Genomic DNA, 24,309 nt, shown 5'->3' with positions numbered 1-24,309 from the left:
AATGGGTTGCCATGATAGGAAAAGTTAATGGACAAGGATGAGGAAAAGAAAATACATGTTAACAACAATATAATCATATACAGGTAAAATTAAAATGATACTTAAACTCAATTTTTTTGATTGATTATGCAATCCTGCTAATTATCAGGGGAAAATTCAGTAGTTGAATGGGAAGATGCCTTTGGTTGGTTGGAGCCATTCGCAAGCATGATATGTGCATGCCATATATATATATATGCAGATAAACCATCTTGGTTCCTATCCTTCTAGAATACCAACTATTTAGAATGTGTTTGGTGTTGATGTGTTCCTTGTTGATTTCATTTAAACAAACATGCCACTCCAGCATTTAGAACAAATAGGCAAGAATTTTGTAGGGGTGGATTCGAGCCAAGCCAAGCTGAGCTGAATATCTGGCTTTTCGAGCTTGGCTCACCCAAAAACTACAAGGCTCGAGGTTCGAGCTAAAGACTTGAGCTTGAAGCTCGATTTGTGTCCACCCCTAGATGTACATGGGGACTGATCTACAAACTGTCCTGGCAGCACTATCCCCCCACACCCCCAATCCTGCTTTACAAAAAGGGAACTGAAATTTGTATTTTTAATGCACAAATGGCCTACAAGCCAGGAATGCAATTTTCCCAAAATTTTCTGAAAAACAGAATCTGAAGAGCTACTCTTATTTTTGAGGATTCTTGCATTTCTTTCTTGCCATAAGCACCAAAACACCACTGCTGGTACTATGTTCCAGATCAGTTTTCCTCTTTTTCTTAGACCTTCCACCCTCCAACCTTTTAAGAACTCCGCTACTGATCCTGGACCGTAGCTTTGCACCTGAAAAAGTTGAGCTACTCTGGACCATACCTCAGAAGAATAATGGCAATGCAACAACAGATGGTCCACAGATTCTGAGTGATCTTCACAGAGAACACAATCTGTCGAGTCCAAAGGCATGCCCTGCAGGAGATTATCTCTGGTTACAATTTTGTTTAAATAAGCAGTCCAGACCAAGAAAGCAATTTTTGAGGGAACTATCTTGCACCAAATGATGTTGGCAAGAACTAACTGCTCTTCTCTGTTGGTTAAACATTGTGAAAGATCTGACTGTGAACTTTCCTGCCTTATCCCATTTCCAAACTCTATAGTTGGCCCTCCCAATTTCTACTTGTGTGTTATTAAGAAAATGCATCATTTCCATCATTACATCCACCTCCCAGTCATTTAGATTTCTTCTACAATGAGGAAGCCACACCATATTTCCATCTTGCAGCTGCATACAGTCAGCTACTTTGGATTCCTTGTCCACTGCCACTTCAAAGAGGCCATGAAAAGCTTCTGCCAGTGGCCTGTACCGCACCATACATCCTTCCAAAACATCACCCCTTTTGCAAAAGCACCATAAGCCTTTTCAATTCCTTTCCAGACTGTGAGGGCCTGTTCGTTTGCGTTGAAGTCCGACATCTGAAAGTGCAATAATTACATTAAGAGGTATATTGGTATTGGTGAACTTTTCTTTCCTCTGAACTCTGAATGCAGAGAATGTTGTTCTGAACTCTGAATTCTGAAAATTATCAAATATCTATTTTGACCCCATATATTAGAGTTTTTGTTTGTCTTTTTGGGGGTATCATTGGAAAACAAAAAGTTGTATGATTGCACTTTAAGAGATGAGAGATAAGAGGAAACGAACAACCATTTTTCTCTTAAAGTTAAAAGATTCCTCTTAAGAGTTAAAAGTTAAGAGGAAACGAACAGGCCCTTAGCATCCATAGGGCTGGCTAGCAGTTCCCATGTCCCACCCTAGATTTCTGTCGCCATACTTGGCAAGGATGATTCTCCTCCACAAGCCTCCTTGATTTTCGTCAAAACACCAAAACCAATTTCCCATAAGGGCAGTATTAAATCCTTTACTCATCTCGCCCCTAAATAGGAAAGAATCATGTTCATCGATGTCCATTTATACAAAGATTCCAACCCAATATATTATCTATATTTCTGTGCAGGGTTATGATTATAGAAGACAATCTTGATGTTTCTATAATCAGGGGAAATTGAAGCACTACCCCTCTGATTTCACACATTGAAAAGTGAATAACTAGCAGCGAATTTCTTTTAATAAATAGTAGGTAACTCTAAGCTTCACACTGGTGTGTTGTGTCTAGCAAACACATTTGTGGCAGAAACATTGTGTAATCAGGGTACTGTTGCATCAAGGATTATGGTGGAATGAAATGATTAAAAAAGCACATCAATGTGAAACACCTACTTAGTGAATATACAAGAAGTTTACGTATATAAGAAACACACTATGTGGCCCTATAACAACTTTACATGTCTCATTGGTCGTTGTGTTTACATGGCAGGTCCGAGATAAGGGCATTTGGTTAGCTTCTTACAAAGATGTACCTAAGTACAGAAGAGATGGCATTATGTCAAGCATGTTTCCTTCAGGTAGAAGCTTCAAGGAGGAAAAGACAGTTTCTGATGGTCCACATGAAGGAATAGCTCCATCTGACAATACTCATGAAACCGGAAATCCAAATAGCTCAGCAAATGGACATCAGACTGATAACAACATAGAATCCAAACAAGAGATTGGGCAGTTGGAGAGTTTTCTGAATCAGAGTGATGTTTCAGATGAAGAAATGTCAAGTTTTCCTCTAGAACGTTGCATGAGAATAGTGCCTCATGATCAGAATACAGGAGCCTTTTTTATTGCTGTTCTTCGCAAGCTTTCATCTTTGCCTGGTAACGACTTTTTTCTGGTTGCTTGTGATGAAATCTATTGTGACCGTTGGTTAGGATTTAACAGATCAAGGCATGGTATTCTGGCTGCATGGAAGTTTTGTCCTACATACATCTTCCTCATACCATAATCATCAGAGAATTGGTAGTCGGTCCATACATTATTTTCATCAGTCAGACAGGGAATGCTTGGTCCTAGAAGGATGGGCCTTGACCAGACAATTGGTAGAATGATAACATGTTTAGGCAATCTAAATGCTTACTGGAAAAAAAAATAATAATAATAATAACAATACAACCTAAATGCTCCCCCACTCACCCAACAAACAAAATAAAGGAAAAGGGAAAAAAAGGTTTGGAGGAGGGGGAAGGTAGGGTAAATGTAACCAAAAGAAAAAAATATATATTAAGGCTACTAGGTAAGTTGCCATTAAAGGTGTGAAAACAGTCAGTTATACATTCCAACTAAAATGTCAGCTAGACAGCTAGGTAATTATAAAATCTTGGCTAGACAGTTAGATTATCATTATTAACCAATATCATTATTTTCTCAAAGTTCTATAATTTTCCCTTTCTAGGTGTTTATTATCTACTACACTGCAATTGAGAATTCTACTCAAAAACAGCCCTTCTGTAGGAGATTGTTATGCTAACCACTACTGGTAGTTTTTTTTTTTTTTTCTTTTTGAAAAGAGGTAAGGTAAAATTTATTTATGAAGAAAAGATATCATACAAGAATGGGGGAAACTACACACCAGTTCACCCCCAAAGGATATGATCATAACTCTTGCAAACTAACTGAGCTAAGCATCACAAACAAGTTCTGATTACAAAACTCAGGGATGATAGGAAGCCAAGAGGCAAGTCTGGCCACAATACACTGGATTAATACCTCAGGTTCTTTCTTCTCTTTTCTGAAAACTCTGTCATTCCTCTCAGACCATATAGTGCTGATTACTGCTGCTGGTATGGCTCTCCAAATGTATTTGCCTTTTTTTGAGAGGCCCAGAAGGTGCCAGCTATGAAACATATCCTTCACTGTACCTGACATTACCCAACAAACACCTACAGCCTCTAAGAAGTGAGACCAGATAGTCCAGGCAAGCTTGCAATGATACAGAGATGTTCAATGAATTCCTCTTCAAGACCACAGATCCCACAGCTAAGGTCATCTAGGCTAAAACCTCTTCTTGCCAGGTTGCTTCTTGTTAGGCATTTCCCTAGTGCTGAGGTCCACATCAAGAAGTTGATTTTGGGGGGAAAATGAGGGCTCCAGATCTGTTTACAGGGGAAATCAGTTGCCCTTCTAATAGTCAGACCATCAGCAAAAGATCTAACTGAGAACTTTCCATCAGCAGTCCAATTCCAGATCCATTGGTCTTCTGAATGGGGCTGAAAAGAAAATGTATTTAAATTACTTAGAAAGTAATTTAAATACATTTTCGGAAACCTCTTCGGAATTTAGGCTTCCACACCACTTTACCTCGGACTAACTCAAAAGAGTCAGCAACCATTGCCTCTTTATCCTCAGCCACTGAGAAGAGCATAAGAAATTTCTCTTCCAGAGGTACATCATCAAGCCATTTGTCCCTCCAGAAGCGGATTCTTCCCCTATCTCCTAACTTGAAACTCACCCCTTTTAGGACACTAGGAAGAGTTTTCAAAATAGCTTTCTATATCGAGCATCCATATGAAGGCAAGTTGATAGCAGTTGTCCATCCTCCTGGTTGAAGACCATATTTGGATTCATTGAGATTCCCCCACCAGCTGTTTTCTTCCACTCCAAATCTCCTGATCCACTTACCCAGTAAGGCTGTATTGAAAGTTTTGATTCTTCTCAGTCCCAAACCACCTGAATTCCATGGAGTACAGATCTGATCCAATGCAATCATGTGGATCTTTTTTTCATCTTCCCACCCCTTCCATAAAAAGTCTCTTTGTAATTTTTCAATTCTCTTTTCTATTGTGCTAGGGATGGGGAAGAGAGAGAAAATAAGCTGGCAGGTTTGCAAGAGTGCTTTTAATCAGGGTAACTCTTCCCCCTTTTGAAAGGTATTTTTCCCTCTAGGAAGTGAGTTTCCTCTCAAGTCTTTCCAACACCGGCTCCCATATTGCTGTAGAAGAACACTTTGCACCCAACGGAAGGCCAAGATAGGTAGTTGGGAGCTTGTTTACTTTACAACCCAGAGCATCTGCCCACTGGAATCAAAGAAGATTTTCCCAAGAAAAAATTCCCACTAGTGTTTCTAATTGAGCAAAAGAAGCATCAATGAAACACAGTGTCATCAGCAAAGTGGAGCACATTGTCCCTTCCACCCCCTGGCTTAATTTCAAATTCCCCCCAAAGACCAGCCTGTCCTGCCCAATTGATGAATTGGGTCAGGACTTCCATCACACAAAGGAAATGAAGAGGTGACAAGGGGTCTCCTTGGTGAATGCCTCTTGAACTTTTGAAGAAACTAGATGAATTTTCATTAATTATAACAGAAAATTTTGGTGAAGAAAAACATACCTCCATCAAGTTTCTCCATTTCTGACTGAAGTTCATTTTCTCAAGAATGAAGTTTAGGCATCTCCAATTAACATGATCATAGGCTTTTTCAAGATCCACTTTACATAGAATTCTTGGTTTTCCTGCCCTCATTCTTGAATCAATCACTTCATTAGCAATTAGAGCACTGTCCAAGATTTGTCTTCCCCCAATAAAAGCACACTGGTTTTCGGAAATTACACTTCCTAGATTCTTTAATCTTTCAGCCAGCACTTTCACAAGAAGCTTGTAGAAACTATTCAGCAGGCTTATCGGTCTGGAATCTATATACTGGTAGTTCTCTTGGTTGTGCACCAATATTGTGCTCTAGCTCCTGTTTTAAAGTGTGTTTGAACTGTTGCTTTAATCTTTGACTTCCATCAGAAAACACATTTCTTGTAATGTACTTCAATGTACCTTTTTTTTTTCTTTTTATGATGTCCAAAAAATTAACCTTATTCATCATTTTGCAGCCACTTTAGGCAATCATACTTATCAGCATGGACAGCTTACCTCTGAGAACCTTGACTTACCCAAGCAGTTACCTGATGAGATCATTAAAGATACAAATGGGTTGGCAATTAATCCATCAGAAGATGGTGCAGATAACCAATATTCTGAGACAACTTCAGATGTTGATTTACGGGATAAACCAGAAGGTGATTCAGGACCTGATTCTCTTGGGATTTGTGAAGAAGGCAATGAACCAGAAGAAACTCAAAAGGATGGGAGTGGGGAGACTGATCATGTAAGAGAAAAACAAGGCAAGGGAAGATTACAGATTCAAGGCAAGTGGAGAGGAGTGGATCCTGTTGTCTTTTTCAAGGATGAAGCTACCATCAGTAGCATAAAGGAATTCTATGGTATTCGAGAATCCTTTCCTCTCAATGGCCATCTTGTCACAAGAAACAGTGATACACATCATGTTAAGCGAATTTATTATGTCTCAGAGTCAGTTCATGATGTTCTCAAACTGAATTTCCATGTTGGACAGCAACTTAAAATAACCTCCGTAGGCCTCAAGACATTTGTAAGTGTCTCCTATATTTAAGATTTGTCTTACTGATTCTTGTGCCTCCCATACATATAGGTCTGGAAAATATCATGGGTATAACAATGACTATTTGTATTAGTAGCAACATACTTAGTTTCGTATCCTGTTCTATCATAGCATAGTGCCACTTAACTGTTCCTATTTAATTTTTATGTTCTTTATAGTGGTTATTGTTTCTGTAGATTTGTCATATTTTAATAATACTTAATGTCCAATTCAATATATGAATGGCTGCTATTATCAATTCTGCCCTTTTGGTGATAATCCTTAAAAAGTTGTTGGTACTTTTCTTGGATAAATTGTTTTTTATTGTGTGCGAGACTTATTCAGGGATCCTCATTTACATTCCCACACATTTGGAATTGTACCGTCTGTTAAAACAGCCTCATATTTTCATGCTTAAAGGTGATAATGCAACTCAACTGGTTTTGTAAATAAAGACAGGAAATAGAAGGAAAAGTTCTCTACTTTAGTCTCTCCATTCGAAGAGCCATTCAGCATGATGTTTAAGGAGATGATCTTTCTTTTATTAATTTCCTTCCATTATTGATCATTTTTTCAGGAGCGCCAAACTTCAAAGGAAGGTACCTCCTCAGCATGTGCTTTTCGGATATCATCTGAGGGATTACCATTACTTCTTCCATATATCACCAAACAGATCCTATGTGCTTCCCTAGTTGACTTCAAGCACCTCTTGCAGTACAGATCAATCAAATTTGCAGATTTTGTTGATGCAGAGTTTGGCAAGAAGGCATCAAATCTGATGTTGGGTTGTTGCGTAATAGTGCTGAATAAAGGTGTTTATAGCATCCAAAAGTATTCAATCAGGAATGTTGATATATGCGCTTTGTGCTGTATTCCTTCATATTCTTACAATATTGTCAATCAACTGCAGGAGATCAAATAAGTTCAGATCCCATTCAAGTGGATGCATCAACATTAGCTATTGGATGCTGGAAGGGCAGGACAAGCGTAAGTGTTATGGTGTCAGCAATAGATTGCCAAGAGCTACTCCAAAGGCTTTCTGTACATTTTGGAGGCAAAGAGGATTCTTTAATGCAAGAAATTAAGCCCTCAATCGTGCAGGAAAAGGCAGGACAGACCATGAATTCCGCCGAAGTAGACCGAGAGTCTGAAACAGTTGCACAAGCAATTGTTGGTTGAACTAGTATATCATTCTTCTAGTGCACTTTTCCTTGTATAACACATCCAAATTTCTCTTTCTATTATTTTTTGCTAGTAGGTATGGTATGGTTAATATGCCTAGAAGGTTGAGTTATTTATTCCAGCACTGCTACAAGGAAGCCAACTGTTGTGCTGACAAATTTGCTAACGTGGCAGAAGACCAACAGATTAGGCTTAGAATGTTTTGAGAAGATCCCAAGCGAATTTAATCAATTTATCTCATGTATGGTCACGGACATTATAGGATGTCATCTTCTCATTAGTGCTTGGTTTATTTTGTAACTTAAAGGAGCCATTGATTGTTGTAATGGTAAAACCTCTAGCAGAGAGCGTAAGAGTGCATGTTGAGAGAGAAGAGGTCTGCTGATATTATATTTATATATTATAATATGTAGATACATATCAAAATCCATTGATAAATTGAACTTTTTTGACTTCGACAAACAAGCACCAAGAAGAGAAAATGTCTAAATGTTAAAATTATTTCTTATAATGTAATTATGCCAACTAGGTGAGGCACGATGAAATGGATTCGTTGCCTTTTTGACCTAGAAACCTAGGTTTAAATCTTGTAATTTTTGTACCATAAAAATTGTGGAGTTCATAGTTAAGTAGGGGATTCTAACCAAGGTTAAAAATATTGATACCCCCGATATGCTGGCAGTGGCGTATTGGGCAGTATCGATAGTTTTTTTTTTTTTTAATCTGGTTCAAACAAGGTTCAAAATATCGATGCGCTGGTTTTATTTTTCTTTTAGTTTTTTTTTTTTTTTTTTGAATTTGGTTTAGAGGGACAGATTTAAGGTCTGTCCACCCTCTGAACCGGTTGAGACCCCAAAACACCCCCTATTGGGGTGTATCGGGAAGCCCTGTCAACCTTCTTAATCGGTTGAGACTCTGAAACACTCCTATAGGGGTATATCGGGAAGTCCCCTATATGATACGTATTGATACTTTGAACCTTGGGTTCAGAGGGGTCAGTTTAAAGTCCGTTCACCCTTTGAACTGGTCGAGACCCTGAAACACCCTTGTAGGGGAGTATCGGGAAGCCCCCGATATGATATGTATAGGCTGATAGGGCTGAATACGTATCAATACTTTGATTTATGACAAATCAAAGTTAATCTTGAACAATTAATGAAGTCTGATAGAAGTTTGACTTGACCCCCTTGTGGACACTTTGATTTATGACATATATACCTTCATGTTAACATAGTGGTGATCATAAGGCAAATCAATGTGTGCCATTATTATTTTTAATGACAAACTTAATCTTGAACAATTAATCTAATGGCATATTAACAAATTTTTATATGATAAAAATGCCCCTGATTTATTTCTTCCCCCTATTTCATATTTGCTTATCTCGCAAGTCAAAGTATGGATAAATATAGTACTATATCTCCTCAAAAATAAATAAATAAATAAATATAGTACTATGTCTTATGATATGTATTGGTTTTTATCGTCACCAAAATTCCAAATAATAGAGTGAAATTTTTATTTGACTAAAATACCCCGATTTTTAATTTGGTTCCTCTTTAGTTGTAAGTACAAAAATGTAATTTAAACAATCACTTCTCTCCTCATTCAATTCCCTCTCATTAGGTCTTATATTTAAGGAATTAACTCATTATCATTCATTGAATCATATTTTTTACTAGAATACCCATATTTTTTTAATTAATTATGAGAGCACAAAATGTAACTTAAACTACTACATTTCTTCTCATTTAATTCCCTCTCATTAAACCTTATATTTAGGGCATTAGCTCGCATTCTCTCAATAATCCTATACTTGAGCTACTTTTTCACCAATAATTTTATCAATTAGATCTATATCCAACACTTTCAATGATATAAAATATATTTTTTAAATTGACCCAAAAAATAGAACTGTTCTTTCATCATGGTGGTGAGTAATCAATTTAACCATCCGAGTTAATGGGCCAATCCATTATGTCATAATTAAATAAAAACTTTTAAGATAGAAAAATAAAAAATTGAAAATAGAAACAAATTGGGTAAATCTCTAATGTTTTAAATTAAATATAGCATAAATAATAATTATATTTATTGATGTTGGAATGATATATAAATTGAAAATCAATCTAAAAATAAAAGTTATTTTCATGGTGGACGGTCAACAATTCAACATTTTTGGTCAAATGTGTCAACCTTTGATATCATAATTAAATAAAAATTACACAAAACATTTTGAAACAAAACAGAAATTTTGTAAAAAGAAAACATTTAGGCACTTTATCTAATATTTCATATTAATAATATTAAAAAAAATAAGTATGATAAATAATAGTTTTATTAATCTTGGAAATAAAGTTTAAAACAGACCAAAAAATGAAATTGTTTTCCTAGTGGCGGGTCAAAAAATTAACCTTTTCTAATCATATGTTAATCCTTGATCTCATAATTAAATAATAAAAATTAAAAAATATATAACAAAAAATGTAAAAAATATAGAAACTCTATAGAGAACATTTGGGTGCATCTCCAATAGTTTATATTAATCATATTAAAAATTAAACATGATAACAAGAATTTGTTTTAACTTTTTATTGGTGATGGAAATAGAATACAAAATTTAAAACTAACTTGAAAGTGAAATTGTTTTCTTGTTTGTTAGTAGATCAACAATTCAACCTTTTAGGTCAAATGTGTCAACCCTTAAAGTCATTAAATAATAAAAGTTAAAAAAGATAAAAACATAAAAAATATAAAAATTATGTTGAAAACATTTGGGCATATCTTTAATATCTTATGTTAAGTAATCATATTGAAAAAAGAAACAAGCGTGACAAAGAATAAATGTTTTTATTAATGAGGGAAATAAAATACAAACAAAATCAATCAAAAAATGGAGTTGTTTTCTTGTTTGGTGGAGAGTCAACAATTCAACCTTTCAGGTCAAATGTGTCAACCCTTGATGTCATAATTAAATGATAATAGAAATTAAAAAAATGAAAAAACACAACAGTATAAAAATACAAAAAAAAAAATTGTAAAAGATATTTGGACACATTTCTAATATCATATATTCATTATATTAAACAAAAATAAGTGTAACAAATAAAAATAATTTTTATAGATTTAGAAATATAAAAAATTTAAAAACACATTATTTACTATCATCATCCTTACTATATATATATATATATAGTTATAGACAACAATGAAGATGATTATTATAATGACAATAATAACTCTACACGTGAAAATTTGGCTCAAAGGATAGAGGTCAAATGGGGGGTATTATTGTATTCTTGCAATCGTTGTTTGTTTTCTGATATTAAATGCCTAAAGAGCCTTTAACGGGCATCCAGATCCAGAACAACTACCCACACTTATCCACGTAACACTACGACCACACATCCGGAACATCTCCTTATGAATTATGTAATATATGAACAGGAGTGCGCTCCACTTTCACATTCTTTGAGCGTGTCAAAATGCGCTCAAGCCGTTGTGTTAGTGTGTTGTATGTGGCTGTAGGTAGTAGCAGGTCCGTATGTAATAGGCACATTAGGTAAGCACAATGAGTGAGCACATAATAACTGTGTGACATATGTTCTAGTTAATGTGTCTTTTATCCAAATGTTTTAGTTCCGTTAGACAAAAATTATCCATTATTTTATTATCTTTGTCAAAATAATTAAAAATAAAAACAATGAAAAAAGAAAACCTAAACGTGTTGGGAGTTCAAACTCATTTACGTTTTTTTTTTTCATTGTTTTTATTTTTAATTATTTTGACAAAGATAATAAAATAATAGATAATTTCCGTCTGAAGCAAAAACGTTTGAATGAAAAACACATTAACTGGGACATGTGTTACATAGTTATTATATGCTCATTCATTATGCTTACCTAACATGCCTACTACATCCAAACCCATAATGTACCTTTCATCCAAACGTTTTTGCTCATTCATTATTTTATTATCTTTATCAAAATAATTAAAAATAAAAATAATAAAAAAAGAAAACATAAATGAATCTGAAATCCCAACATGTTTAGATTTTCCCTTTTTATTATTTTGACAAAGATAATAAAATAATGAATAATTTCTATCTCACAGAATAAAAACGATTGGATAAAAACGATTGGATAAAAGACACGGGAACAAATGTCACTCAGCTATTAAGTGCTCACTACACTCATTGTACTTACCTAACGTGCGTTCTTTTGGGTATCGGATCCAAGTGCCTTTCAAAGGAATTGAAAAGTTTGACAGTCAGGAGGGTAACTTATCTAGCATGTGTCAGAAACGCTTAATCTATCACTGTCCTTCCAGCGATAACGCCCTAACATTTTAGGTCGTTTAATTAGGCTACTCCAAATGGCTCGACCAGACGACCAGTGCAGTATATGCTCATGCCCCTGGTAAGTGCAACACAAATCCGTACATGGATGAATACTATCAAAATCCAATTCCAGGTCTGGAATCTGGATCAGTAAAAGCAATCTCGATAATTCCCACCTTATAGAATGTAATCAACCGGTTCCTCCAAAAGGAAACTACAACAATCAAAATTTACAAGGAGAAAACAAAAAGATAACCTACAGATGATAATAAAAATGTAGAACAAAATATTGAATAAGCCAAAATGTTGGAACGATCAAGATGATTTACAGCACATCTTGCTCTTGGTTGGGATTTCTTGTGCAGGACCAGGAATGATGATCTTCTTCCCGGCAAGGGAGCCGAGGTTTCCGTTGCTTTGATCCTCACCTGCAACCAGATTCTTCTTATTCACGATATTGAATATCTCTGTCAAAACAGTCAAGAAGGCAGTCTCGACGTTTGTTGCTTCCAACGCGGATGTCTCTAAGAAGAATAAACCTTCTTTCTCAGCAAACTCTTTAGCATCCTCTGTGGGAACAGCCCGCTGGCTTTCAAGATCACATTTATTTCCAATCAGTATGATCACAATATTCTTGTCAGCATGACTACGTAGCTCTTCCAGCCAGCGGGGTATGTGATCAAATGTTTGACGTTTAGTTATGTCATAAACTAACATTGCCCCAACTGCCCCTCTATAATATGCACTTGTTACAGCTCTGTATCTGCCCATTAAAAGATGCCACCAACAAGTGAATAATCAGAGGCTTGGCCACCTTAAAGTTGATAATCAATGTAGAAATAAGATTTTGAGTTGCCGGTCCACGCTTCTTATTTGAGATCAAGGGAGCAACAAAAAAGTGTTTCTTTTCTGATAAGATAAAATATGTATAGATAGTATACAAAAGAAAATATATCACGGCAGCATAAAATGCCCATGCATATAGCAACCAGAGCAAAACGAAGAAAGAAGAGATTATAGATTATCTACTGTTATTGGCACCTCAATGTCAATTGATAATTTGATATTGAGTAAAAGTGCCTCAAATGACTCAAAAATCAAGGGGAAGAAAAGAGATTATAGATTTATAGTAAAAAATGGATATCACACAAAATAAAAGCCAACCCACATCCACATGAGCTTTCGACAACAACGAAAAGTTAAACAATACTACGATTAAGGAAAGAATCTGTGGATTTGATATATGCATGGAATTGGCATCATTGGAATAGATAAATCTGTGCCAACTGAGAGACATGCATGAATGAATGAATGCATGTGTATGTATGTATATATGTATGCACATGAATGGCGAAAGGACATGTAATGTCTGATATACAATTAGTTATTTTATATAAGCTTAAAATAGGTGTCCATTTTAGAAGTAGATAAAGATAGACATACCCGTAAGTGTCTAACCTTGTTTTCCAAAGATTTCAATACATGTCAGGTAAAGAACTGCTGAATGGACAAGAGATTTATGGGGAAGTCACCCCTACATCACAGCTTAGCAGCCAACCTAAGCTGAAACCTAGAAAGGAAATGGTGAACCTTTGACCTAGCTTAACCTAAGGGTCATGAGGTCTTCAACCTTGAAACCAAGTCCAATTCACTTAGAATTAACCCAGATGAGGCCGGTTGACTAAGATTGGTTCAAATTGGGCTTAGTCTACAATATTACGTAACCTAAAAATATTGAAGAAGTAAAGAAATTGTATAGACCTGGATGTGTCATCATTGGCTACAAAGTTTCTTATTATTGTGCAAAAAAAAAAAAACAAATAACAACAAAAGAAATTCAAATCAGTATACACTTGGAGTAATAATTAAGTCCATATGCCATATGTGTAAAGACATGTTATATATAGGCACATATCACTTTGAGCTTGCATTGCTCAAGGCCCCAATCCAAGTACAACTCTACCTTTGCTTTAGCCCAATCCTAACCCATGTTATAGGTCAAGTTAGGCTAATTTGTTTAGGGTTGAGCTGGAACCAAGTTTGCAAACCTAGTCCTATCTTATTGCCTGACAATCCAAGAAATATCCCATTCTTAGAACTTCATGTGAACCGAATCTGTATTTTCATTTGATTCATTAGCATTATATAGAAATGTTTTTTTTTGGTAGTTCTTGGTAAAACTTTATCAGTAACCCGATTATTCTTGACTTCAAAATTCTAACTCTGACACCTATATAGCTACCCCATACTAGCTTTAGATGTCCCCCTTATACAAACCTCAAAACTGCATGGTCACTATTTTCATCATAACTCTAATCAACTAGTAAATAAAACACTTAAAGACCATTATTTTTCCTTACCAATCAAAATTTCCAACCCCTCAACCTTGCTTTTCTACATCACAGCTTCAGAAACTTCTCAAAAAGTGTTTATGATTCTCAGTATCAATGGCATGCTATTCTGATTTTATCAGTATGATAACAATCAAACCTATTAAATCGTTTCGAATTTTTTTGCCAATTCATGTATTGTATTTCTAAATTTGCACGACAATCAAAGCATTGCACCAATCCTTTCAACTGTGGGACAATGATGCATTACGGAGGAAAGAGGAACAGAGTAACTACAAAAGGTAAAAGCCAAAGGAATTCAACCTACATCAAACTGCATTTTGGCAACTCTAATAACACTCTTATCGGTCTGTGTATTGCCAATTACAACCACTACATTAAATCCAGTTGAGTGATCTTACACAAATGACTTAGTCTGCGCAAGAGCTGCTTGAGTAATTGCTTAATCTTTGAAACCTAGGATTGAGGTTCATCCTCCACATGTACAAGATACAGAATAATTACAACCTTTTTTGATAAATCAGAATAATTACAACCTTTGCAAATAAGAGATCCATAATTGGACATTCAGTAATAATATTTTTAGATTTCAAAATTTTCTAATGAACCATTGGATCGCAAAGCGCGGGAAGGAACGATCTTCAGATCAAATGATATAAATTTAAGACATCTCAGATCTTCCTTCAAAGAAAGGTCTTTCCTAACTACTGAGTTGATGTACGCGAAGAAATACAATGTATCTTGCGGCGAAGTAAACTTCACCAGATCTTGGAGTCAAGAAGCCCAAAAACACTACCAGGCATTGCAAAAATAGTAACTTCACCAAATGCTACAGATTCAGTAAGTAGAAAGAATACTATCGCGAACCACAAGATAAAACAATGCAAAGTTCGAAGAGATATTTTTAATAAATAAAACAAAAAAAAAAGTGATTTGAAACATCAGAACAGAAGAGGGTATTAATTAAAGAGAAAATGAATAAATGAAAAATGAGATCTTTGCAGGAATTATACCTTTCTTGTCCAGCTGTATCCCAAATCTGAGCTTTGACACTCTTGTGCTGGATTACTAGGGTTCGAGTCTGAAACTCAACACCAATGGTAGCCTTTGAATCTAAGCTGAACTCATTCCTAGCAAAGCGGGAAAGAATCTGAGATTTCCCGACAGCAGAGTCGCCGATGAGGACGACCTTGAATACGTAATCGATCTTCTGATTCGCATCTCCGTAGCCACCGCTCGCCATTGCAGAGCCCCCTCTCTCTTGCTCTCCTGCTGATTTCGATGAGAGGTAGTAATGAGGAAGGAAATCAGAGAAGAGAGAAGGAAATCGGAGAGATCTGCGGGTGGAAGTGAGAAAAGGCTCAGGCTAAATTATATTAATTAAAAAAAAAAACAGGTACGAACTGCTCCTCTGTCCGCTCTAGTCAGTCAGTCCTCTGTGTGCTGTTGTTTCGGACGCTTGTCTATCTTCTGATTCGAGTCTCCCGTGAGTAAGTGCACTGTACAGTGTACACGAACGTGAAGTGTAGCAATAGCAATGTAAGTAATTAATAACCAGGTGTAGTGGATCCCACGTACAATGTGCTAGATTCATGGCATACGGAGCAATCAACAAACTGGAAAAGAAATACCGGCGCGTGCTTAGCATTTTTCACAGATACCCAAAAAAAAAAGCAAAGGTAAAAAAACAAAACAGGCACTTTCTGGACCGGTGGTTTTTCATTTTTTTGGACCAAAATTTGGTCAAAAAAGAATCGAATATTATATATAGGAAAATTGTCTAAAATTCATCATGAATTTTTAATCTTTTTATTAAGTTCACCACAACTTTTTAAAAATGTCTAAAACTCATCATGTATGTTACTAAGTTTTTATTTTCCAAAACTTACCTTCTATTAGTGAACCATTAATGCTTCTTAACAAAGGTGTTCATGTCAGCATAAATAATAATTTTTATGATTAAATTACCCTTTTATGGCAAGTTAGAGGAAAAATGGTCTTTTTCAGTTTTTAATTTTATTTTATTTTTTTTGCATTTTTAGTATTTTGTTATAATTTCTAATGTTTTTTATAATTTTTGTTTTTTTTTACATTTTCTATTTTCTACAATCTATAAATTTTCCTGTATTTTTTGTTATTTATTTAAAATTTCTGTGCTTTTCTATAATTCTTGGTGTTTTTCTACAATTTTTATTTTTTGATTTTGTTTTTCAATTTCTATAGTTTCTATAATTTGAAAATAATTTTTTATTTTGTTTACAATTTTTATTATTTTTGCAATTTCTATGTTTTTATGTATTTTATATTTGAAAAAGATTTTTTGAACTTTTTTCCTTTTTTCATGTCTAAATATTAAAATGATAATATATTAACACCCGTTAATTTATTTTGCATATATTTTATATTTTTCTATGAAGGTTAAAATGGTAATATATTAACACTCGTTAGTGAGTTTTAGACATTTTGAAAAGTTGTGGTTAGTTTAATAGAAATGCTGAAACTCATGGTGAGTTTTAGACAATTTCCCTTATATATATAACAAAATTGGATGGTCAATGTCATCATGTCTTTCTTTGGAGAGAAGTTATTTATTTATTTTTCTCAATTTTTTGCATTTTTGTTTTAAAAATATAAAAAATAATCATTCTCTATCTTAATTAGATTAATAAAATTGCACAGTATTAGAGGGACCTTTGGGTTTTTCAATACATCTTATTTTAATGAATGTTATTATTACATTTAAAAAAGACATTTAAGAGAGAGAGAGAGAGAGAGAGGGAGGGAGTAGTAGTAATAATAATTAATGTATTTTAAAATTTATAGTATTAATAATAATTATAATATTTTTAATAATTAACAGTATTTTTATTAATTAATAGTATTAATCTTATTTATAAAAAATAATGTATTAATTAATTAATTAATACAATGTAAGTTATAGTTTATTAAAAAACAGTATTTATTAATTGTAGTACTATTAATTATAGTATTTATTAATTAACAATTTCTATTAAAATAATATATATATATTAAAAAATATTAATATATTTATTAATTCATTAATTAACAATTTTTAAATTGTTAATTAATGTAAGTTATAATTTAAATTGTGTTTTAAATATTATTTAAATTATATTTGAAATTGTAAGTAATATAATTAAATTTTAAACTATAATTAAAAGTATACATTTAAATATAATTTAAACTATAAATAGAAGAAAATTACATTTAATGAACAGAAATTAGCCAAGAAAATAACCAAAACCAAAGTACCAATAATTTTGTCATAATTACCAAAAATGGATTAATATAATTTCCAATAAATATGATAAATTAATAAAAATAAAAAATATAACCATTAAAATTACTTTTGAAAATATGTACTAATTATCAATAATTTTCAAGAAATAAATATAATTAATTTATAATGTATTTAAAATACATTTATTTTTCATATAAATTATAAATTATATAATTAAAACATTATAATCTTTGCTTATGATGGTATTAGTTCATAGTGCTACAAATCTTACACGCACAATCCAACGTAGCCCGTGTGTCGCACGGATCCATATAATGTGCATGACCTCACAGAAATATCCACGTGGCTCAATCGTAGAGAGTGGAAAATAGGGTCCACCCCATCATATCTATATTCTGTGCCCTACACGGTGTAGGGAAATGATGAACTGGTGCCGGCAAGGTGGGTGACAATGTGACATAACTGCAGGTCAATATCACGCCCGAATCACAACATCAGATTCAGATCGGATCACTAATTTTTGGACAGTTTAATTATGCCAAGGTTCAGGGCTGCAAAAGCGGTCTGGGCATGGGCAAACCGGCAAACTATGGCCCGCCTAACCAATCTTTAGCCTGGCCTGCTCTGAAATCTGAAATTCTTGATCAATTTCGAATTTTACACCTGGGCGGTTGAACCTAGGCATTTCTAAATCCCACGAATCATGATGGGATTTGGGAGGTGGTGAGTGGTGAAACTGTTTAATTTATTCCATGCGGATTAAATTAAATATTCGTTGTTGGGCATTTGGGTATTTTGAAGATCTGAAGATATGGAGTTATTGGGAAACATAGATACGTCCTGATGCTTATATGTGATCAGTGTTTTCACCTGTTGTTGATTGAATTGGTTGAATCTTTTGAACTGTTATTTGGTCTTAATTTTAATAAAATTTAGAAATTGATAAAAAGCCGTTGATCAGGTGAAAAGCTGTTTTATTTGGACAGTTGAACCATTGATCCGTTTGATCTAATTACTGGGTCACTCCCTCTGCTACTTCCCTGGAGTCAGTGTGTCACACTCAATATTCTTCACTGATTCGCCTCTTCAAATAAATTCATGGATCAAGGCAAATTGCTCGACCATCTCAGGATTTTAACAGGATCGTCAAGCTACCATTACCTCTCCTTCTCAAGAATGACGGTCCCTTCCCCGGCAGGAATTACCATTTTATTTTATTTTTTAACTTTCAATTCAATTTTGTTAATGAAATACCTTTTAATCGTGATTTTACCAACATCCTAAATCTTAATGGTGTAAAATAATTGTCCTAATTTTATGTGGTGTTAGATGGGCAGACATAAGTTGGATGACATGGGGTTAACCGTGCATCATACATACACATATTTATATTGAAAAAACCCGTGGGCTGCGAACTATAAAAACGGGGTAAAAAAGTGAATACCAAATAGAATAGTTGGAAGGAAATGCTTCCTTTAATGCCAATGTAGCATTAGCGCTACTAAACAGAAAACTATCAAAAAAAAAAACTGTCAAAGTCCATGCGCATGACAAATTGACAGTTGCTTTAAAAATCTTGTTTCAGTTAGGGCTGATAAGTTGGATTAGAGATTCAATTTGAATTTGAATTTAATTTAATAAGAACAAGGTTCAAAGTATTGATAGGTATTGAGAATTTTCTGATACGCCCTTATAGAGGGTGTATTGGGGTTTTGACCAATTCAGGGCGTGGAAGGACCTTAAACGCTTTCCTCTGAACCGGATTTAAACAAAAAAAAAAAAAAACTATCAATACAGCATTATACGCCTCTACTAGCATATCAAAGGTATTGATATTTTGAACCTTGAGTAAGAGCCAGATTTAAATATCCTGATAATTCGGATCAAATCAAATACCCAATAAAATATTTTAATTTAAATTTAAATTATAATCTTGAAAATCCGATCGGGTCCATTTGCAGCCCGGTCCAGCTAAACAAAAATCAATGGTTGTTTCAACTTTCAAGGACAACAATTTCAAATTCATGACTTAAGAATTGTGAGTTGTGCGTTGTATAACTCTCTCCCATTTAGTAAGTCATTGACTCGGACTTCGCGTGTTCACACACATGAGAAAACTATATTAGCATCCAAGGGCTCAGATCTTGCTAGCATACGGACTTATACACGGCCTCTCTGTGTAATAAGTTATTCTGTAAGAACTTGGAATTAGGATTAGCATCCTGCTATGTCTTTGACTTGTTGGAACTTGGAAGAGGAAGGGGGTAGAGTTCACATCTGCGCCACACAGAACATCCTCACCTTGTATTGGGAACATCTACCAATAACAAGTATGAGAGATGATGAGACATCATCGGGAGATGTTCTCAATACAAGGTGGGAATGTGAGTCCAAGTCTGTTCCTCGCAGCCTGGCGCCTCAAAATATCCTCACAAAATGTGAGGACACCATGTGTCCCCAAGCCCATGCGAATTCTATACACCAGTAGAGGAGCCTAACATTCGTTAGGCCTCCATTTCCGTTAGCCCCCTCCCCCCCACCCCAAGCCTTATTCGGCACTTCCTAATTTTCTATTATATTCCCGCTCAAAGCCCCTACTTCTCCTCTTTTCTTTCTGGCAATAAAAGAATGAAACCCTAGCACCCTCCACCAGTCGCAGTGCTCTCCTTGGCAGCCAACGATCTCACTGGCTAGAATAGATTCCAATGACAGTACCAGGGCTTCCTCCATTGGATTTTTTTTATTTTTCCACATGCAAGCTACGACACCGATGACCATTCCTTCCTCCACTCCTAATCTTTCCAAGCTTATGGTAGAGATTCCCATTAATCTTTAAGAATAAGTCAAGATCATAAATTCTTTTTACGAGTGCTAGATGTCCCCTTACCACTTACAGCCTTCTATGGTTTTTTAATTTAGAGGACTCTTATTTCATATTTGAAGATGAATTTTTGGTTGATGGATCATGTGATTGTATATCAAAAACCTGATCTGAAAACTTTACTTTAGCTATTTTGTCATCCATATGGGATTGTAAATCCTCAACTACAACATGGTCAACATCCCAAATGCAGAGGCAGTCACTTCGATTGAAACAACTATCTGGTCTGCTAACATATTACTGCTGTGCTTAAGCATAGAAGATGGTGACTACATGGAATCTCCTCGAGTAACAAGTTGAGGATTTACATTTAATTCTTCTAGATGTTCTATTTCCATATGAAAACTACTCTCTCGACAAGAACAAAAAGTTGTAGTTTGTTGAATTCAGCATAGGCGCAAATGCTGAATGGACTAATGTTGTAGTTGCACAGGGATGAGAGTTTGGGCAAGAAAAGAGAAATAAGCAGAATTGCTGGAATCTCGTTTCATCGCCGTAGGGTATTCTCACCGATGAGATCGCCAGCCGCTGGAGAAAACACTACAATCGGTTGAGAGCATTAGGGTTTCATTCTTTTGTTGCTGGAGAAAAAAGAGGAGAGGCAAGGGTTAGAATTGAACAAAAAACTAGAAAGTGCCGAATAAGACTTGGGTAGGGGGGAGGAGGACTAATGGAAGGGAGGCCTAAATTGTTAGGTTCCTCCACTCGTGTATAGAATTCACATGTGTTTGAGGATGCATGGCCTTCTCACGTTTTATAAAAACGTTTTAAGGCACCAAGTTGTCAGAAACAGATCCAGACTCTGAATATATGCTGTGGGGCGCAGATGTGAACTCAAAAGGGTATGCATGTCATTAGTTGCTACACACAGTACCGCACGAATACAGGCTTCGGGTTCAAGAAATGGGACTCTCCTCTCCGGTCTCCCATCCAGTTTGCCATTAGTTTCATTGAAAACTCATGATGCATGCCTAGATTGGCTACAGACGGGATGGGCTTGAGAGTGGAGACAAAATCATAAACATCGGGCTAGGCAACCAATGACGAGTGAAGACATCAGTTTTCCGTTCACAATATCCAACCGTGATGGGTTGCCAAACCTGATCTTCATGATTTCGTCTCCAGCTAACAATCTAGAAAGTTAATAGTTAAACTGCTCCAGCCCAAACACTTTACTTGGGCTTAGGGCTTTGTCTTTGACAATCTAGTGATCTACAACACAGGCATAGCGCGGCTTGTTGACTATTGACATCCTATGGATCAATATGGGATACACAGGGGAGGTTGGATTAGCTGAACGTCATGGCTGTTCAGCGGGCTGTAGAACCAATCATAATATTCCATACTATTAATAAAATACATGGGACATCAAATTCTCATAATGGGGCCTATAAATTATTACTAAAATGGAATATTATTATTGATTTCATAGCCAGCCAGCTGACATTACATTCAGCAATCCTGATTATAAACTGGGACAGGCTATGTTCTTAGAATATATATTCCACATTTTATTTTTATTTTTATGAACATTTTCTTGTGAGCTAGAAATTTATGAACTTGATTTGGGCCTGGGTCGATTCAGTAGGGGTAAGCATGAGTTGGTTTATTACAGTTTTATGGCAGAACTTGGAACCTATCTTATAGGGGTTTGTTTCATGTTTTTGGAATCGAAACCTATCCTGTAAATGTCGGTTTCAAATTCGGGTTTGGCCTTAGTGGTTATAGGGTTGGTTTCAATGTCTATTCATGGAACCTGTTCTTTCTTTACTCCTCCCTTCATAAAAAGGAAGCATGTTTTTTAAAAACTTGATTTTTAATAAATATAACATATAGTTTAACACTTTTATTATTTTTATTGATTAAATTAAGTTAATATGTAGATTATCATTATATGGTTCAAAACTGATGAGGGGTAATTTGGTCCCACAAATCAAATCACGAGACGTGGACTTTAAGTGACACCACAACACTAACTAGACAAACTAGCTCGACAAGTTACTCTCAAGCACCTCATACAGGCCGACCTTCACCTCGACTAGACCGAGCTGGTAGGTTTCCTAACTCACAACGACCCGCCTTAGAGACCGATCGAGCTGTAGGAATCTATGGCGATCTACGAGCGAGCGAGCTAACTTGTTTTGAAGAAACGTTACCGGCCCAAGATCTCCAGAGCATTAATGCCACGACCGTTAGGCCGACCTACTGCACCGCATGCCCTGGAGTTACTCGGACAAATCGTAACCCCCCACGCAGAACATGTAACCGATGCAATAACTCACCAAATCAAAAGGAAATGGCTCCGCAAGAAGAGGAGACCCATTGCAAGGGGATTCAGACCACTGACTCCTATATAAGGCACTCATCTCTACCTATAAAGGTACATGCGATTATTAACTCTCAAGCTCTCTCATTCTCTCAAAGACTCTCAGAAAATTCTCTAACTTAAGCATTTGAGTGCCCTCCTCGGGTAAAGACAACCTGAGCACTCTAACCCTTCTTCTTGCAGAACACATCAGCTCGGCTACCTCCAGCTCGGCCCTGATAAGGAACCATCCAAATCGGCGTCCGAGTCATTTGACATGAGGGAACAGCCAAATAGCGTTACATCAAAAACTTATAATTTAAATTTAAATTTTGTAAATATTAATTTTTACATTACTTATTATACAAATTCAAATATTAAAATAAAAACAAATGATCAAATAATTTAAGTAACTCAATGGTCAAGTGAGACCGTGGCCTTTGTAATCATGAGTGTTTGGGTTCAAATCTTCACATCCCTAAATGTATTTTGAGGTTTATTTTAAGGAAAGTTCAGTTCTAAGATAAGTTCCACCAAGGCCAATCAAAGCAAGTTCATTGGGTCGATTTGGGTAGAATAAACCCCGAACCAGCTCGAGTGAGGGTCAGTTCCAAGAATTTAGAACCAGAACCCTATCCTATAATAAATTGGATAGGATCAATTTAAGGCTGGCTCAAGGTAGATTCCAGATAGAACCTACCCATTTACTCACCCCTACGGTTCAGTACCCTTCTCTTTTTTTCACCAGTACTAGCTACTACACTAGTGAATTTGAAATTAACTTGTCATCATAGAAATTAAGTTGTGCGTAGAGGTGGTCCAGGTGGATAGGCATATGAAAGACCTTTTTATAAGCCTCGCATTCTATCCTTGCAAGTTGCAGCTAATGCTCTGGTTTTAGATCTTGCAAACGTCTCCACAAGCCCTACCTCTAAGATGCCAAGTGAATCCTTATCGAGAAATGGGAATTAGGAGATTTATAGAAGATTTAGATGGCAGAAATTAACCATGATCATCTGGCACTCTAAAAGATCAACGTTGACGCTGCTGTATATCCATGAAGGAAATTTTGCATGTGAAACAGGTATATTCCTCTTCCCAGTTGAGCTATGGAGGCTAAAGCAGCTTATGCAAGTTTTGAATCTTCTGATGATGGCCACTGAACTGGGTTTATTCAAAAGGTGAAGACGATGTAAAATAATCCATCATTGGTGTCTTCTTCCGAGACTGAGATATACCTTGGCTAATCAAAATATACCATTGCCGATTGCACAAGTATTCTTCAGGCATGGTTTTATTTCTTGGACAATTTCACTCGTCGTGTCAATAATGGAGCTGTGTTATCTACTCCTTTGATACACATTTCTTGAAGCATGGAAGTAGCTAGCTAGTATTTCAGGGGAGAATAATTTCTCTATTTATTTGATGAATGGAATTGACCGTCTTTTAACAAAATGGTTAGAGAAAAACGCGTCCCATAGGCTAAGCGGTTGCACTCGTGGACTACTTGGAATTTTCAGAAGTCGTGAGACTTTCCACCAGGAAAACGACACACTCCAGACCTCGAATAATAATTTAAGAGAATTTTTTAAACTACCTTTTATGATTTAGTTAATTGATTAAGTGTATTCAAAATTAACTAATACTTCTGTTCTATTAATAGAAAGACGAAAAA

General features: G+C 35.5%; 2 protein-coding genes across 2 annotated transcripts in view; one reads left to right on the top strand and one right to left on the bottom strand.

Moving 5' to 3' along the window:
• LOC104604502 (uncharacterized) overlaps nt 1-7,961 on the top strand; it is a 37,545-nt gene extending 29,584 nt beyond the window's left edge. The window contains exons 12-15 of the mRNA XM_010268871.3: nt 2,364-2,748; nt 5,749-6,305; nt 6,892-7,126; nt 7,225-7,961. Of these exons, the coding sequence (XP_010267173.1) occupies nt 2,364-2,748; nt 5,749-6,305; nt 6,892-7,126; nt 7,225-7,493 (1,446 nt within the window). The 3' untranslated portion in view covers nt 7,494-7,961. The remainder of the gene's footprint in view (nt 1-2,363; nt 2,749-5,748; nt 6,306-6,891; nt 7,127-7,224) is intronic.
• A 4,017-nt stretch (nt 7,962-11,978) lies between these two features.
• LOC104604522 (ras-related protein Rab11A) lies at nt 11,979-15,706 on the bottom strand. Its single transcript, XM_088886939.1, has 3 exons — nt 15,591-15,706; nt 15,200-15,523; nt 11,979-12,598 (listed from the first exon to the last, which is right to left on the bottom strand). Exons 2-3 carry the CDS (start codon nt 15,427-15,429, stop codon nt 12,151-12,153), a joined length of 678 nt encoding a protein of 225 aa, XP_088743065.1. The 5' UTR covers nt 15,430-15,523; nt 15,591-15,706; the 3' UTR covers nt 11,979-12,150.
• Between the last annotated feature and the right edge of the window lie 8,603 nt (nt 15,707-24,309).

Source organism: Nelumbo nucifera, chromosome 5, assembly GCF_055504915.1.
Source record: "Nelumbo nucifera cultivar China Antique chromosome 5, China Antique-T2T, whole genome shotgun sequence".
Lineage (NCBI taxonomy): Eukaryota > Viridiplantae > Streptophyta > Magnoliopsida > Proteales > Nelumbonaceae > Nelumbo > Nelumbo nucifera.
Note: the sequence above shows the minus strand (reverse complement) of the source record. Positions and strands in the feature narration are given on the sequence as shown.

Bases quoted from the DNA above. Each gene is read 5' to 3' on its own strand.
- LOC104604522 (XM_088886939.1), bottom strand. From the start codon at position 15,429: ATGGCGAGCGGTGGCTACGGAGATGCGAATCAGAAGATCGATTACGTA. The intron at 12,599-15,199 runs GTATAATTCCTG...TTTAATGGGCAG, and splicing joins GATACAGCTGGACAAGAAAG to ATACAGAGCTGTAACAAGTG.